At 37.3% G+C, this 18,619-nt stretch overlaps 1 protein-coding gene across 1 annotated transcript in view; it reads right to left on the bottom strand.

Annotated features, from left to right (window-relative positions):
• ITGA1 (integrin subunit alpha 1) overlaps positions 1-18,619 on the bottom strand; it is a 166,465-nt gene that overhangs the window by 80,674 nt on the left and 67,172 nt on the right. Inside the window, exons 3-6 of the mRNA XM_059417104.1 lie at positions 17,707-17,819; positions 14,790-14,878; positions 14,571-14,682; positions 13,611-13,738 (exon numbers count right to left, since the gene is read on the bottom strand). Coding sequence (XP_059273087.1) covers positions 13,611-13,738; positions 14,571-14,682; positions 14,790-14,878; positions 17,707-17,819 — 442 coding nt within the window. The remainder of the gene's footprint in view (positions 1-13,610; positions 13,739-14,570; positions 14,683-14,789; positions 14,879-17,706; positions 17,820-18,619) is intronic.

Here is an 18,619-nt window from a genome sequence, read left to right as displayed (position 1 = left end):
TATACTCTGGCATTTTCAGAAACCAATAAGAGAACCTTCCAATTTAAAATAATTTTTATTATCTTTGAGCTACCTTCTAGAGTACATTAGACATCTTGGAGCAATTAAGGCCACCATACTTAAATAAGAGTAGTATCCTATATTTTTAATGCTTTTAAAAACCTTTTTCCTAATTTATTCAGATTATAGTAACAGAAATTAGTACCATATTTTATAAATGAGGAATTTAGGTTTAGAATACTCTTCATGGCAGAGAAGGGTTTAGTCTAAGATGAGAATTCCTTATCCCTGGGCTTTTTCTATCACTCAACCTCCTCTCTACCAACACACACCTCCCTAAAGCCCTCACATTCTCTGTCACCTCAACCTGCTAGTTTCCACTAAAAGCTGCTACCTCCATCTGTAGTACCTCCAGGTGTACTAAATACTAAGTACTAAATACTGCAGCACCTCCATCTCAATTTCAAGTGTTCTTCTGTCTGGCCATTAACTTAAACTCATTTACATAGTATATCTAATTCATCAATTCCTTCACCACATCAAGACTTCTAATTAATTCAGAGATCCTACTTTTTTTTAAAACTTAGCCTAGATTCCATGGTCCATCACCATAATCATTTACTTGCAGACTTTAACTCCTTTAACCTTTTTCCCCTCCATTAATTCACTTGGCTAACTTCCAACTCTGGTTAAGTCCAAATATCTCCTTTTCTTTGCATGCTTCTGTGACACTAAATGTTTCAACACAGAAATCACACAACTTGTCGACTGGTCTCACTTTAAAGTTATGGCCATGGATCTCTAATGTGGTTGCACATAACACCGCCCAACAGTCCGACTCCTTTGTACTAATGAATGCACTTTGCTCCATTTATTGAGTTCCATCAAATTCTAGTCCTAAGATTTAACTGTTCAGGGAAAAGAGAGTATCACACTGATACATGGGGAGGAGGTCACATGAAAAGAGGCAAACAGGTTGTTTTATGCCATAATATTTGACATTTGGAACACATTTTACATATCCTATAAAACTTTCTATGAACAATTGGATTACTGGACACCAGGAATAGCAGAAAAATTTTAGCTCCTTGGTAAATCAGAAATCAGTGCTTTATATCTCCTCTCTCTCTTTCTCTACCTACTTAACATATATCTCAGTTTTGTAAGTTTATTCTTTAGAGACTTTTTAACTGCCAGTTGCCTCACCCTTTCTTTCACTTTGTTTCTAACAACTCTACCTGACAGTCTCTTCAAATGACTGACTGCCCTTGGACTGCTAGAGTTGCTTTGCCCCAGAGGCTCAAAGAACCAGAAGTGCCTGGAAATTTTCTCCCTCCTCTCCACAGGCAATGTCTGAACCCAGGCAGCAAAAGACCGGTCCCTTGACTCAACTTGGAGCTTCCCTTCCAGATCAGCTTGAGGTCTTGATTTCACCTGAAATCACACCCTTGATGGTCCTCAGTTGCTACTGTTTTGCTCTGCCAAATATCTTACCATTTTCTTTTAAAAGCCCCTTAGTAAATCACTGTCACTTGGCTCATTTTCTTAGAGTTTGTGTCTGGGAAACCAGACCTAAAGGAGGGAGAGAGGAGATATAAAACACTGATTTCTGACTTAACAAAAGACTAAAATTTTTCTGTTATTCTTGGTGTCCAGATAATCCAATAGTTCATAGAAGGTTTTATAAGATATGTAAAGTATGTTGCAAATGTCAAATATTATGCCACAAACAGCCTTGTTTAATTTCCGTATAGTCTACCTCTTTTCATGTGATCCATTATCTCTGTTTCTGAATTTCTTCATCGGCCCAGGCTAGACCTCACTGCCTTGAACTTAGATTGTGTCAATATTTGGTCTCTCCACTCTCGCTTTCCCTCCAATTCCATTCTCCTCAGCTCCTTCTACATATTCATGGAAGACTAAATGTCTTGAAATTCTGCTTTTATCACATAACTTCCTTGTTCAAAAATCTCTAATAATGCTCCATGGCCTACTACAACAATACACTTGAAAGATACACTTTGAAATACACTTTGAAGGAGGATTTTTATTCTGCGTACAATAGAAAACAGATAAAACTTCAAGGTGCTCCTTGAAATACTAGACCTGTAGGATAAAATTCAGTTTTCTTTCCCTGACCTGCAGTCACTCAACAGCTTGACCGCACCTTCTTTGTTCTCCCTCAACTTTAGGATTCCCCAGACCCAGGGGCTGTCCCTATCCTTTCTCATCCCTCTAACAAAACTAAATTTTTGCTACCCATTCTGGAAGATCCAATTCAAGCTTCACCTTCTCTGCAAAACTTTCCCCACCTAGTCACCAATCTAGTTCATACTGATGTGGCTCTTCTCTAAGCCCTGAGGCAAACTTATCTGTTTTGCTCCTGTGAATACAGCATTCTTCTCAACTGCTTTGTATGCGTGCTTTATCTCCCAAACTACATTGTATGTTCTAGAGGGGCAAAGAGGGGCAAAGAGCATGGACTATGTCATAGCTTTTGGTATCTCTTATCCCACACCACTGCTTTGCTTTGCTTACAGTTGACCCGCATAAATTCTTACTAGATGACTGTAACATTTCACATAAGCAAGTAGAAAATTGAGATAGCAGGGAAATAATGATAAGCAGAAAAAGGGAGACAAAAATAAGTGTGGGAAATGAGAAGACTGAACAGTGGAAACTCAAATCTCGGAAATGACATAGTGTGGGACCCTGGCTGATACTGGGCTGCATATTTCCTTAGAAAACAGGCCGAATAAGGCCTGCTCTGTCTTCCCCATAAAAAGGGTGCCATTTATTGATTTTCATCACATGAAAATGGTAAAATCACACACAAAAATATAAGTAATGCTTGCTGAGTATTGATGAGACTCAGTGAATAAAAACGGTTTCAGTTCCAGCTTAGTGTATAATTTAAGGCAGGTAAAAACAGATTCATACAAGCACACTGTGTATAGGCACATATGCAACAGAATCAAATAAAGGTGATGTAAATAGCAAGATAAAAAGTGAGCCAAGTGAGGAATACACATTGTAAGGAGACTGGAGGAGAGAAGTACAAGCATAGTTACTGTCTCACATTGAAAGGCCTCATGGAGGGAAGACAACGTAGCCTCCTGAGTGACATACCCAGGTAAAGAACACACAGTAGGTTATGAATGTAGAATGGGAGAAAGCAAAGCTGTCTGGAGCTTGGAAAATATGTAAAAAATGATGAGGAATTGAAATCATTCTAGGAATTGAGAAAAATAAAAACAGCCAATAATCATCATATTCAACTTGAAGCAGCCGGTTGCTTCAGTTGTTGGAATGATACAAAAACCAGAGGGTAGAAGCTAAGTAGAACACTGTTGAGTATTGGAGATAGAAAGATTCTAGGCATGTTTGCTGAATGGAAATAAGTAAGCAGGGATGGCAGCTAAAAGAAGCAAGAGGTTCGATGTAGAGAAAGTGGAAAAACAGTAGCTTATGACATCAGTAAGAGTACGGGAAGATAGTAAAAACACTGATAAGGAGTGGGTGAATCACAAGTAGCACAGTTCCTTTTCAGAGACACCTGGAAGGGAGGCCTTTACTTCCTAGGGAGATACAGTTTGATCTTCCTGATTAAGTAAACAAAAGATACAAGTATATAATTATAGTCTAAGTCCAAAGAGAACTAAGATTCAGGCTAGAGCATAACTCAGACACACAACTGGCTGAGGATTCTGTTACAGGAACCAGAGGTTTCTAACACTGACTCAAACCTTCCATTTAAACGTGAGATTTAATCCTTCTTCTGCTAAGCCACAGACTAATATTCCCTTACTCCTTTCCTAGGGAGTATTAGCATCCTTTTGTATGTTACTAGGTATGATTTTTAAGGAGTGCCATGGCCAAGAAATCTTGGAAAACAATGGGTAACACAAAGTTAATATGTATCTTTACAGCAAGACCCCCTTCTACAACCTCTCTGTCTCTCCTCCTTTAGCTCTTTTGTCTGCCTTTCTTTCTCCTTCTGCTATTTATATTGACTTAAGTTAAAAAAAAAGCCACAAATTTCAAATGCAAAAGACCAAGGCTTTCCTCTTACTCCTGTCCCCAGTTGCTCTACTCTGACTCATAAGCAAATTCTTTTGAAAGTGCTCTGGGGGGGGGGGGCGCTGTGCGTCCCAGACTCTTGGTTTCAAGCGGGGTCCTGATCTCGAGGTTGTGAGATTGAGTCCTGCATTGGGCTACATGCTTAGTGGAAGTCTGCTTGTGATTTTCTCTCTCCCTCTGGCCCTCCCTTCCTCTCTAAAATAATAAATAATAAATAAATATTTAGAAAAAATGAAAGTGCTCTTAGAATCTTTAATATGAAAACATGAATCGTGAATCATGAATTGGAAGACTTGATACAATTTATTGTTATTTAACAGAACATTCTTTGCGAGGAACATATTCAACACCTTAAGCAACACAGTTTGGAAAACATTTTTTTAATTAAAACATTAATTGATCTTGCAAAGATCAATTAATTGTTCTGCCTCACTTACCTTTGTTATAGTCATGATATAATATCATGTACTGTAGTTGCCCAAATATAAGATTTTATCTCATTTCTAAGTTGGAAGTGTTTTGGGTTCAGGGACAGAGTTTTTATTCATTCATTCATTCATTCATTCATTTTTCAAACTGCCCATGGCATCTAGCATAATATTCAATCAGTAAGATACTTCATATATATCTGCTGAATTACAATGAATTAATTATCTAAGAGGCTTTGTTTCTTTTGGGGGGTCAAGAAGAAAGAGGAGGAAAGTGAATGTGAGAAATATAAAAGAAATCACTGAAAGGAGGGCCTTCTCATTTTTCTCTCATGAAGCTTCAAGTCACAGCAGAATGACAAAGAAGTTTAAGAAAGAGAAGTGTACAAAATAGCTATTAAGTGTATTAAGTCGAAGAGCTATGAAGGAATGGAATTATTTCTCATTTAGAGTTATATTATTACTTTGTATTGTTAAGTCGCTGTTATAACAGCAGTGCCCAAATTTTTATTTCTAGCACAAACTAAGTTTCTGGGCTTTCATTCAACAATTAACATTACCAACTCAATGGCTTCTTTAGGGAAATAATGATAGGGTAAAAATAATGAAGTTTTCTCTGTAAGATGCACAATTGTTTAACATGAAAAGAGCTCAGCCTTTGTGTCTGACCAATTTTCTCTTTCCTTTTACCAAACTATGGTACAAAAGCCCTGCCCTGTAATATGCTTCTAATGTAATTAAGTCAGAGTATGATGTGGTAATAATACAGACGGCAGTCCAAGTGAACCATCAGCACAGGCCATTCTGAGGCTACATTAGCTGAAACCATGCTTAACCTCTTGTCACTATGGAGAGGGACATAAATGGGACTGGTTTCCAAGGAGATGAAATGAGTCCTCAGAAACATAAAATTGATAGATGATAGATATAAGTCCTAGGAAAAGGGTGTCTTTAGCTGTCCTCTTGGATGCTGCCACAATGAAACGCATCCAAATTCAAAAACGCAAAGAGAGAGTAAAAGTAAGGTTCTGAGGAGACAGGAGACTGTGGCAGAAATCAGAACGAGAGGTGAATGGGGCTAGGGATGGAACATCTGCAGAGAAAAACCTGAGATCTAATGTAAAGGGGTGTTGGTGGGGACAGTCTCCACAAACAAGTACTTCTAGCTCAATGACTTCATGAAATAGAATGAGAGAAGGAGGTCATTACAACAATGATTTTTAACACAAAGAGAAAAATCCCAGCAATGAAATTTTCCCAACCCAAATGATTTACCTCCTATGTGTTGGGCAACACCTAACACTCTATTGTATGTCATAAATAAAAGAATTAAGGCCCCATGCTGTCAAAGCGGAATTCATAGTCTGCCAGGAGAGACAGACACATGAAGCAAAGAGTAGTGCTACCAGCTGATGAGAACAATAAATGAAGGGTGAGCACAGGATACAGGAACATGGGAGGAGAAAGAATTGTTCATGGGAAGCAGGGGTAGAAAGTGACAGAGCAAGTGACATAGGAAATGAGTCTATGAAGTTTACCTGGTACCTAGGGCCTGGGGTAGAGAAAGTCTCTCTGGACAGAGGGACTCATGTGGACCCGGATGACGTGTTCAGGGAGGGCCAGAGAGGGGTGGCTGCAGAGCAAGAAGGGAGGCCACAAGGCACCAGGGAGGCAGGGGGCAGTGGCAATGATTGGTGCCAGGTAACAGATGCCGTATAATCCAGGGGAGAGCTTGGATATTATTCAGCAGGTAGAGATACATTTTTTTATCCAGGGAAATGCTATGATCTGAACTTTACCTTGGAAAGACAACGCAGGTGACTTATGCATGGAAGTAGGGGAAAATGGAGACTGGGTGATTAGTGATCAAGAAGATTCTCCTCATTCATAGCACCACTGTCAGAAACTATAGCCTGATTGACAAGGATACGATTGCAAGGCGCAGTCAGGGTTCTTTTCAGACTTCAAAACAATGAATCAGACCTCATATTTAAGGCTTCTAGGGAAATGGCCATAAAATGTGCAGTAAAAAGAAAGATAAATAATATTCCTAAAATTTAATTAATTTCTCTCTTTCATTTTGCCTGGTTTAATGTTATGCTACACTCTTGATAGCAACAATCTAGACATTGTTCCATTAGTATATTTCACTTTTATATCAAGCCTCACAATTTACTGGGTTTATTTAGGGTAATGCACTCGTATTTGGCATATTTATATCATTCTCATTTATTATTAAAAGCAATGTTATGTTTAGGTATTGAGGATCAATAAGGCCTCCATAATGTTTACACCATCATATCTTTTATGGCAAGCTCAGAGTGTTTCAGGTTTGTTTTTATAGGTGGTTTTTTTTTTAAAGGCAATTTTATAGCCTTTACTCTGTCTTGGGTAAAAAACTGGTTTACAAAATTTCCTTCAGTATCTTTCAAAAGTCTTAATGGGGCCACACAGAAACATGGAAGAAATTTTGAGTAACTCTTTGGAGTTGATCTTTTTGTCATCATGTTGCAATTTCCTAATATATACTAATTGTCATATGGACATTTTATTTTTTTAAGTTTTTTAAATTTTAATTCCACTTAGTTAATATGCAGTGTAATATTAGTTTTGGGTGTACAATATGGTGTGATTCAACATTTCCACACATTATTCTGTGCTCATCACAACAAGTGCACTCCTTAATGTAAGCTTTTTTATTTGTTTTCCATCCTTCTCCCTTTTTTCCTTTTTTTGTTTTTTTTCATTGTGTTGACAACTACTTTCACATCTTTGCAACTACCTTTCAGGACATGCAGTTACTAAGTGACAAATCTATGACTGCAGAGAATAGGTTATTATATTTCATCTTTACATGTTGTACTGAGTGCATGACTATATCAATATAATAAACAAGGACTCATGAGGTATAGTCAGAATGTAAAATTTAAAATATCTGTTTAAAAAAATAAAAACCTATATAATTTGACCCTTAAGGAACACAGGTTTGAACAGTGTGGGTCCACGGATACATGACTTTTTTTTTTTTTTTTGTAAATACAGTATAGTACTGTAAATGTGTTTTCTCTTCCTTATGATTTTTTAATAACATTTTCTTTTCTCTACCTTATTTTATTGTAAGAATATAGTATATAATATGTATAACATATACAATATGTTCATCCATTACTTCTGTTATTGGTTAGGGCTTCCAATATTATGAACTAATAATATAGATTCCAATAATATGGACTATTAATAAGTTCTCAGGCAATCAAAGGCTATATGCAGATTTTTAACAATGCAGAGAGTCAGTGCCCCTAATCTTCACATTGTTCTAGGTCAACTGTATTTTAATTTAGTTGTACCACATGAAATTGCTATATTTCTAGGTTAAAAAAAAAGATCAAATAACAATAATTTCATATAGTTCAACCTAAATTAAAACAAACTCAAGAAGATAAAATATCAAAGTTGATTTGTAGTTAATTTTTCTCTACTCCCTTTACTTACTTACTTACTTAGAGTGGGTGAGAAGCATGTAGTTGGCAAAGGGGCACAACTGGCTGTTTCTTTGTTTCTTTACTCACCTTTCCTTAGATCGTTAGCTGTAGTTTCTGACCTCTCCAGGAACAAGGGTGGGGGAGATGAATAAAGGATACAGGAATTCTTACTTGACTGGTGCTATCAAGACATTTGCAAATGACAGTACAGACAAAAGGTTGATATCCAGAATCTATAATGAACTCCTCAAACTCAACACACACAAAACAATCACATCAAAAAATGCGCAGAAGATATGGACAGACACTTCTCCAATGAAGACATACAAATGGCTATCAGACACATGAAAAAATGTTCATCATCACTAGCCATCAGGGAGATTCAAATTAAAACTACATTGAGATATCACCTTACACCAGTTAGAATGGCCAAAATTAGCAAGACAGGAAACAACATGTGTTGGAGGGGATGTAGAGAAAGGGGAACCTTCTTCCACTGTTGGTGGGAATGCAAGTTGGTACAGCCTCTTTGGAGAACAGTGTGGAGATTCCTCAAGAAATTAAAAATAGAACTTCCCTATGACCCTGCCATTGCACTCCTGGGTATTTACCCCAAAGATACAGATGTAGTGAAAAGAAGGGCCATCTGTACCCCAATGTTTATAGCAGCAATGGCCACGGTGGCCATACTGTGGAAAGAACATAGATGCCCTTCAACGGATGAATGGATAAGGAAGATGTGGTCCATATACACTATGGAGTATTATGCCTCCATCAGAAAGGACGAATACCCAACTTTTGTAGCAACATGGATGGGACTGGAAGAGATTATGCTGAGTGAAAAAAGTCAAGCAGAGAGAGTCAATTATCATATTGTTTCACTTATTTGTGGAGCATCACAAAAAGCATGGAGGACATGGGGAGTTAGAGAGAAGGGGGTTGGGGTAAATTGGAAGGGGAGGTGAATCATGAGAGACTATGGACTCTGAAAAACAATCTGAGGGGTTTGAAGTGGCGGGGGGGTGGGAGGTCGGGGTACTAGGTGGTGGGTTTATAGAGGGCACGGATGGCATGGAGTACTGGTGTGGTGAAAAAATAATGATACTGTTATGCTGAAAATAAATAAATGAAAAAAAAGAGACATGGATCAGATGCTATAAGGTATTAGCAGCCTTCATGTGGGTTCTCTGCAGATTTCCCTTTATTTACATCCTTGTCTGAGTGAATATATTTCACTACTGCAGTCCCTAGACATCAGGGATGTCCTCTGCTTTTGTTTGCAGAAGGCTCTGCTCACCTCCGGAAGAGTCTATGAACAGGACCTAGCCTGATTCCACAATGATTCATAAACACACACTTCTTTGTACTCATGGATCCTGCACCCGCAGGCCAATTCAACCGCAGCTACCTCTCATCTGATTGCCTGTCAGGAGCTGGTCGGCTGCTGTCTCACCCCTTAGGTATTTCAGGCAGGGATCAGGCACTAGTCAACTGTGTGTCCCAACTTTAGTGGACACATTGGGCTCACTGCTTGATCCCACTGAAGCCTTTCTCACCAGGCTCTTTTTAGAGAGAAATCTTCACAAATCCCCTCAACTCTCTTTTAATTCCTTTATACCCTTGAGGTGGGTGAGGAGTCTAAGAATTCACCATGCAGCTCTTAGCTTTCTATCTATCTGTAGCCTCTCTCACAATTTATTTTTATATCTTCCCCTTTCAGGAATGAAGGCAGGGAGGATAAGTAATTGGTCTCTGCCGTTTCCAACCTGGGCAGGTTCATTCCTCCTTAGGCAACCTGGTGGTCCCCCTGCTCCTGGGAGGTCGCCTTATTGATGATGAACTTAGTGCGCACACCCGACTGGCATAGGACGCTACAGTCCAGAACTCCTAGGCCCAAGCAATCCTCCTGCCTCAGCCTGTCGAGTAGCTGGGACTACAGGTGCACGCCATCACGCCCTGCAGTGGTGTACTTGGGAGGAAAAATTCCAGAAGCAAATTCTGCCGATCTTAAAGCAGAACTGGGTTCTTTAATTGAAACAAATAAAAACAAAAACAAAAGACAAAACAACCCAAACTTAATTAAATTATGTTATAATGAGTCAGGGGAAAAAATGGTTGTTTAAAATAAATTATGTTTTTGGAGAGAATTACTATAAGACTACATGAAAGATATCCACACTTTTTAGTACACGTTTCTTTGAAAAGGAAGTATTTTTCCAAAATTTCTACAAACAAGTAGAAAAACTTGTTTCTACAAACAAGTTTCTACTCTGAAGAAGAAACATTCCCTCTGAAGGAAGGTCAAACCTTAAAGGGAGTTTAAATGTGTTATACTTAAAACCCTATTAAATACAGATTAGCAAATCGATGGCTTAGTAAATATATTCTTTTCAATCTGTTTCATTTAGATAATTACTTACAAATCATAAATACAACTGAAGCCAAAACAGAAAAAGATTAGAAAATACTGAAGTATAAACATTAAAGCCTGAAGTATAAAGTAATATCCTTAAAATAATATTATAATGCCAGTTACAGAAAGAGTGTCTCATTAAATGTCCACCTATCAGAGAAAAATTTTTAAAAGCATTAATTATGATATATACATTTATTCAACAGAGTCTCATTAAGGGCCCACTATATCACAGCAAAGCACTGGCTGGTCACTAAAAAGGATTAAAAGATGATATAAAGTCTGTATCTAGAGAGGCACCAGATGCACATACACATCAATATGTAACAATGCATTCGTCTTGTATTTTTCAAACTTTACCATGTTTAAGAATCACGTAGCTTGCTTACTTAAAACGCAGGCTCCATAGCCCCACTCTGAGAGTCTCTGATTCTAAAAATGTGGGGGATAGCCCAAGCACCTCAGGGATTTGGAAAAAGAAATTCTACAAGCCACTTTTGGAGAAACACCACATTGTACAGAAGCCCTATGAGGGCGGTGGCGGTGTCTGTCTTATTTTCCATGATTATCCAAGCTCTAGTACAGAGCCTGGTACACTGTAAATCCTCAGGAAAAACATTCAAGTAAATGAATGAAGGAGTATGGCTAAACTCCACAATGAATTATATAAGCAAAATGTGACATAAAAATTCAGCCATTTAAGAAGCTCCTTTCGCCTTGGGAAGAAGGTTTCCTTGGTGACATTGGCAGATATCACAAATGACTCAGTGTACAGGATTGCATTCTGAAATACCCCCTCTGTGGAATGGGGTCCCAGAACTGAGTAAATGTGACCAGAGTCTTCTGTCTTGGAGTACGTTCATTTTCCTCCCATTCGCTGTAGCATCTGAACCCTTAAGGGCTGGCCCCTATGCCTCTGAATAGAGTGATTGTTCCGCCTTACAAAGACATAGGACTCTATAAAGCCCACACCAGCAGGCTAGAATTCCACTGGTAGCTGGCAGAACAGCTCCTCTATTAGGACTTTCACTATAGAAATATAAAATTAATTACAGTCTTAGTGGAACAGAAACATCAAAATTGCAGCAGAATGGCTTGGCATGTAAGCAATTGATTGTTACCTATTTCTTTACAAAACTGAGTCATTGGCACAGATACCCACTGAGGCAGTGATTATTTTTCTAAGAGAGTCTTGTAGATTTCCTTCTTGAAGTTGTGGAGCAACTTCAAACATGTCACTGCTGCACTAATGTCCACAAATAGCTACAGATAAATAATTTTTTACGGTGAAAGAGATAGATGGATTTAAAAGAAAATAAAATTTCCGGATGACTAAAATTTACTAGAAATTAAAAACTATTCCAAGACGACTCTTCAATTTGGAAAGAAAGGACTGGATAAGGAAGCAAATGGGGTGGGCAAAACAGGTGGAAGGGAAGAAAGTACATCATGGGGAAGGTAGTGAGAGAGGACAGAGCTGTGGTGCAGCCACCTCCTGGCAGGTGTGTCCGGCCAGGGAAGACCATGCCATGGGGCTGGCTGTGGAAGGACAGGGACAGTCATGATGAAATGAAAAGAACTAGAGACCTAATATTTAGGACAACTCTGAAACTTCTCCAGAAGCAGAGGTCTCAGCGAGGACAGAGAGCTTGACTGCAGTTGGGAAGCTATGGTTTCTGATCAGCCTCTCCCGCCCCCTCCATAAATTGAGATTTGGGACTAAATGACCTCTACAATTCTGCCATGCTTTAATTTTATGGCTCTATGAAATCTTATTGACCAAGGATAGAAAGGATAAGGGAAGAGAAGAAAGAGGGGAGAGAGAGGTCCTCAGAAGGGGGGTGGGGAATGGACCAGATGGAGGAGCAAGTCTCAATTCTGGAGTGGTCTTTTAAAGGACACGGGCTGCCTTTTGCCCTGAAGCAAGAGGAGATACAATATCCTCTCCAAACCTCTGGTAATTCACTTGGGAAGATTAATTGTAAATGAGAAACTTGCATCCAGGAAAATTACATTTTGTGATGCATAAAGGTACATTTTTAAAAATTAATTTTATACTGATTTCAAGATGTTCTTTATTGTAGTAGGTTATACAAAGTCTTGCCCCTCACCTAGCTCTTACTTCACCAGCCTCGAATTTCACTTTGAGGTCTGCATCAAATTTGCAATCTTCAACTACCTCCTTTTGGGAAAATTCATTTTATATATATGTGTATATATATATTTATATTTATAAGTATACATATACAGAAACATATACAAGCATATCATATATATATACACACACATACACACATATCTGTGTATCTGTCCTGCACTATGTGTGGATGTGGCAAACATTAAAGCAATCAGACCACTTTTTCAGTGCCTCAGAATTTCTCCAAAAGTAGAGCTCTAAGAGACAAAAGGAAAGACATTGGTCTGCATGTGCAGTGCTAAAATGTCCTGTGCTCTCCTGCAGTCTCCAAACCATGCAACAACCATTTTGACTCTGACTCCTGTGCTAATTTCTGCTCTCAAGGCACTGACTTCACTCTGACATTTAATTTGCCTGTTATCCACTGTCATTTCCATATTTTCAGGCCATAAATGTTTAATTAACATTAGATTAGTTAAACCCAAACTCAGTGTCTAAAGTGGAAGAGTCACACAAGAACTTTCATTTCATTTAATGGCAATAAAGGGAATGTGTTTAGAAATAGATATTCATGAGGAGAAAAAAAAAAAAGGCAAACCAACTATTCAACTTAACTGTGCCTAAAACATGGAGCATGTGTTTTTTGCTTAAGAAAAGACATTATTAAATATGAGAAAAAATGGACCTTAAGTGATATCTTGTGGTCACTTATGAACTTACTTATATAATATGAAAAAGGAGATTATAATATAATGTGTTCATTGGGATGTTAAATTAGTTTCCACATATTCTGAAACCTTTTTGTGATACTACCAAAGGTGGTTACATTATATAATTAAGATTTTACAGATATTTATAGGGAATATTTTCCAAGAGCATTAAAATAGCAGCTTTCATAATATTTTCTGTTTAGAAAATAGCAGGGTCTTCCAGTTCAGAGATATAGAATATAAAATTCATCCTGAATATTAGCTTTATTGATTAATTTATTTTCAGAGTATTTTGTATTATTAAAAATCTGTGCATTTTTATCTTTAGAACAATAGAAGTCAAAATGCATAGTCACATACCTGTGTCTGTTTAGGACCAATATCCATTCTTTCAAGAAGGTCATTTAAAAAAGCTGTAACACTCTCCCAGGGGTAAATACTGTTGGAGCCATCCAGGACTATGACTATGTCTAGTTGGGTGCTGCATTCTGTAACAAAAGGAGTCAACTGTGTAAATTTGGAGTTTGTCTTTTTAGATAGTATGAAGGTGTATGGAGTGTTTTCACAGCTGAAATAAGCTCATTTAAAAAAATAAGCCGATAGGGTGCCTGGGTGGCTCAGTGGGTTAAGCCGCTGCCTTCGGCTCAGGTCATGATCTCAGGGTCCTGGGATCGAGTCCCGCATTGGGCTCTCTGCTCAGCAGGGAGCCTGCTTCCATCTCTCTCTCTCTCTCTCTCTCTGCCTGCCTCTCCATCTACTTGTGATCTCTGTCTATCAAATAAATAAATAAAATCTTTAAAAAAAAGCAAGCCGATAGTCTACATAGTGGACGCATTGCTTTTATAATCAGAAAAATTAGTTTTAGGAAAATAAAGCTGGAAAATACTACTGCACTCAATAGCAATTGGTTTGTGATTCCTACCAAGTAAAACTCATCTCTACTTAATTTTAATCAACACTGTATAAGTTATCTTTGGAAATTTTCTCAATATGAATTTTATATAACTGCTCTCATTCTGAGTGTATTTCAAATGAGATTACTTTCTTCAAAGAGCCTCACTCTTTAAATAAAAACAATGTGACAGCTTTAGCTATGATGTTTAAACAAGACTCTGTTAAAGGTTATTTACACTAATAATCGGCTCCAAAAATAGCAGTGGGGTTTGGTTATATATTGGCAAAGCAAAACATTTACCTAAATTGGTAATGCTGGTAGCTGAGAAAATACTTCAGGCTGTTTGGTATGCTCCTCTGTATACACATGTCTCATTCACTGCTTAGACTTTTCAAACATGTAAGAACATTGCATAAAATGCATACCTCGTACGGGAGCAATGGAGTTCATGACTTGAAATGTGGGGCTGACGTCGGAACAGATTCCAGTTGTGTAATGCAAATGTCCACATCTATAGGCATATAAAGGGCCACATGCCTTTTAAAAATTAAAAACCATAAGATTAAAAATTATATAACAGGTTTTTATAAAGACTTAACAATGACAGCATTCCTGGTTCATTAACTAACTCTTTGCTTTCTTACCAGAAACCCTCCGTTTGGGTTGGTGACTAAAGTTGATCCAAATGTCATGTTCTCCTTGACTTCCGTGACATTGGGAATTGATGTATTAACTAAAAATAGAATAACATTTTATGAGGGTGGAAAATAGTATAATTGTCTTTTCATTAAGACATCCTATTTGTTTTGCTCATATCATAGCACATTCTTGTTCTGATTCAACTAAATAGTCTTCAAAGTATTATTAAGGAATATAATGAAAAAGCTAAGGCTAAAAACCTGGCTTATATCCCTGAAACTTTGTCTGGATAACTGTCTCAAATAGTTTTGTTGAACTGGAAAAGAATGCAGAACGATTGGGGTAATGAGAGAATGTGGGATAGCCTTTCACACATTTTTGCTAATTAAAACAAATAAAATACTTAATCTCATAATATTATAGGTATAATGTAAACTTACATACCTCTCTTGCATCTTATGTCTATATGTTTATAAATAACTAATGATAAAACGTGATTTCTGACGAGGGAAAGTGAGTAGTAGAGGAGGAAAAAACCCTTCAAATATAAGTTTATGACCATTAATTTCACCATCATAGAGACATCATGAGGGTAACAAAGAAAACTGGAGCAAGAATGGACAGTGGTCAGGACATCTGGACAGAAGAAAGACAATGAAGGGACCCCATTTGACATTCAAGATAAGAACACTGGATCTTGAAGCATGCCAACCTGGGGCGCCTGGGTGTCTCAGTGGGTTAGGCCGCTGCCTTCGGCTCAGGTCATGATCTCAGGGTCCTGGGATCGAGTCCTGCGTCGGGCTCTCTGCTCAGCAGGGAGCCTGCTTCCCTATCTCTCTCTCTCTGCCTGCCTCTCCATCTCCTTGTGATTTCTCTCTGTCAAATTAATAAATAAAACCTTTAAAAAAATTAAAAATAAAAAAAGAAGCATGCCAACCTGGCAAAATTGGCAAGAATTTCCAGTTATTCATATTGAAAAAAGAAAAAAAAAAAAAAAACTTTGGACGGGACACCTGGGTGGCTCAGTTGGTTAAAGGGCTGCCTTAGGCTCGGGTCATGATCCCAGCGTCCTGGGATAGAGTCCCACATCGGGTTGCTCAGCAGGGAGCCTGCTTCTGCCTCTGCCTCTGCCTGCCACTCTGCCTGCCTGTGCTCACTCTCTCTGACAAAACAAAACAAAACAAAACAAAACAACAACTTTGGACAGGAAAATCAAAATCTTCTAAATCCTGCTTAGCAGAATGTTGAAATATTTGAAAGTGGTAAAACTCAGGTTCAAGAAAGATTTATTTCACTGGTCATGCCGAGAAGTCTTTCCTACCTAAAACTATATATAATTTCAAGTGGGGAATGGAAGCAGAGATTCTCGAATGGTCACATTGTCTTCCTACTCTGACAATGGTCTTTGTCCCAGAGTTTAGTCTGGTTTGCCTTGAAAGCACCTGGAACTGGCCAATTGTCTCCACTGGTCTTAAATAATCTGGATTAGAGTTTTTTATACTAGAGTAGACCCAGGATGAAGATTCTTGGGACGATAGGGACTATAGCAGGAACTTCTCCACTGTTGTTGGTGTAGTTAAAATCTCCATGCTAATGTTAAAACTCTATTACAGTTTCCAGTAATGAAAGTGTAGCTCCTATCAGAACAAGTCTTTTGCAAATAACAGCTATAACTCTAGGAAAAGGAGAAAAAAAGTAAAACCATCTGAAGGCATTGGAAAGCAACCAAAAGCAGACAGAAACTGGAGGCAAGTATGTACTTGTAAGAAAAGATTAGCACTGGGTGAGTTTCCTGTTTATATTTTTGTTTTCCCCGAAGAGAAGACCCTCATCAGTGGCTAAACCACAAATAAAATTCAATGTCTTAATGTTTTGAAGAAACAGAGGACAGAAATTAGAGTAATGATAGCAACTGCCAAGTGAGGGGGATTTATGTTGGAAAGTAGAACCACAAAAAGAGAACTCCAACATATACATGTATGTTCTGTCCAAATATGTGAAGGACTTGAACTGTGCATGTTCAGGGTAAACTTCAGACAGCTCTGCTACAGTTAGAAGACTTGAATAGAGATTTTGACTGCTTCTCACTACAGTTTGGAAATTGGGTTCAGCCAAGTAAACTGTCTGCTAAACCAAAAAGTTAAGAGTATTCAAAGACACTTAAAAGATCTAAAATCTCCACACTTCTAACTCAAAAGTATAATCCAGGATACAATTCAAAATTATTAAACACAAGACAAAACAGGAAAATATGACTCAGCCTCAAGAGAAAGGTAAAAAATAGAAAGTGATATTGAGACATTCCAAATGTTATAATTACCAGGCAAGGATATTAAAGCAGTTATTATAACTATGTTCATGAATATAAAGGAAAAATATTCATAATAAACAAATAGGAAATTGAAAAAAAGAAAACCAAAAAATGCAATATTTGAAATTAAACTTGTACAATATATATTAATTTAATGGTTTTAACACTGTATAGAACACTGATAGGATTCTAATTCTTGGATAGTTCTAGAAGGAATTTTTTAGTCATGTTCTAATTATAGTGATATTTCTATCCAATATATCTATTTCTATGTAAATTTGCTTTGTGTTATTCTCTTTAAAAGAATTTATATATTACAATTCCTGTTCTATTTTCTTTAAAAAAAGAAGCAATTCAGTTTTTTGGAGGCAATGTAATGGGTGGGGTTATTTGGAAAGTTCTCTTATTTCTAAATCTATGGATATTTTATCATGAATTCTAAAGCAAATGAAGGGCAGACAGAATCAAAATGTCATTTTATGTGAATCTGAAAGATAAGAAATGAAGAATGTTTACAGATTCTTGCAATCTTTTCTTGAGTTAAATTTTATTTTTAATGAGAATACTGGGTATAATTTAGGATCAGACTTTAGCGTTTTAACTTTACATACCTGGTAGATCCAACTTTATGCAAGGTAAGGGTTTGCCTCTCCCAACTGGACACTTGTAGACATCACCAGTTCTGTTCTTGGGTTGACCAACTAAAGGAGAACCAATAAGCACCCTGGAAGTTAAATAACTCAATTAACATTTTCAAATAAAAGGAAACATTTTATTTTATTTTATGATGAGTTCTATGACAATGACAGTAATTCTCATAGACATAATCAGATTTTTACCCTCTGTTATTAATGTAATGTTATTAAAAATAAGCTGAGTATCTTCAAATTGCAGGTTGATTTGTATTAAAAAACCTTAAGAGGAGTGCCTGGGTGGCTCAGTGGGTTAAAGCCTCTGCCTTCGGCTCAGATCATGATCCCAGGGTCCTGGGATCGAGCCCCACATCGGGCTCTCTGCTTTGCAGGGAGCCTGCTTCCTCCTCTCTCTCTGCCTGCCTCTCTGCCTACTTGTGATCTCTGTCTGTCAAACAAATAAATAAAATCTTTAAAAAAAATGTTTAAAAAACCTTAAGATATATAGAGAAGAGATTTCAGTATGTTTTATTTATTGTATTATATATTACTTTATTATATATTTTAATTGGGGGCTAAAATAGTAATTATTTTTAAGCCTGCTGCTGTGTTAGTTTAGAAAACATACATGGAAGTATAAATGACTTTTCCTATGAACTGATAATTCATAGAGAAATTAGCAAATATAAACATTTGATTATCATAAGATTTAATATCAGTATATACTAGTTTGTAAGCACTTAGAAAATAAGGATAGTTGTGGGCCCAGGTTAAAATCATTTACTGTCTTTTTGGACAGAATTATAGAATCATTTTAATAATATTTAATGAAGAAATATAGTCATGATTTATTTCAGTCCAAGGAAGCGATTTAACAAAGTTTCCTGTGATA

Source organism: Mustela nigripes, chromosome 12, assembly GCF_022355385.1.
Source record: "Mustela nigripes isolate SB6536 chromosome 12, MUSNIG.SB6536, whole genome shotgun sequence".
Lineage (NCBI taxonomy): Eukaryota > Metazoa > Chordata > Mammalia > Carnivora > Mustelidae > Mustela > Mustela nigripes.
Note: the sequence above shows the minus strand (reverse complement) of the source record. Positions and strands in the feature narration are given on the sequence as shown.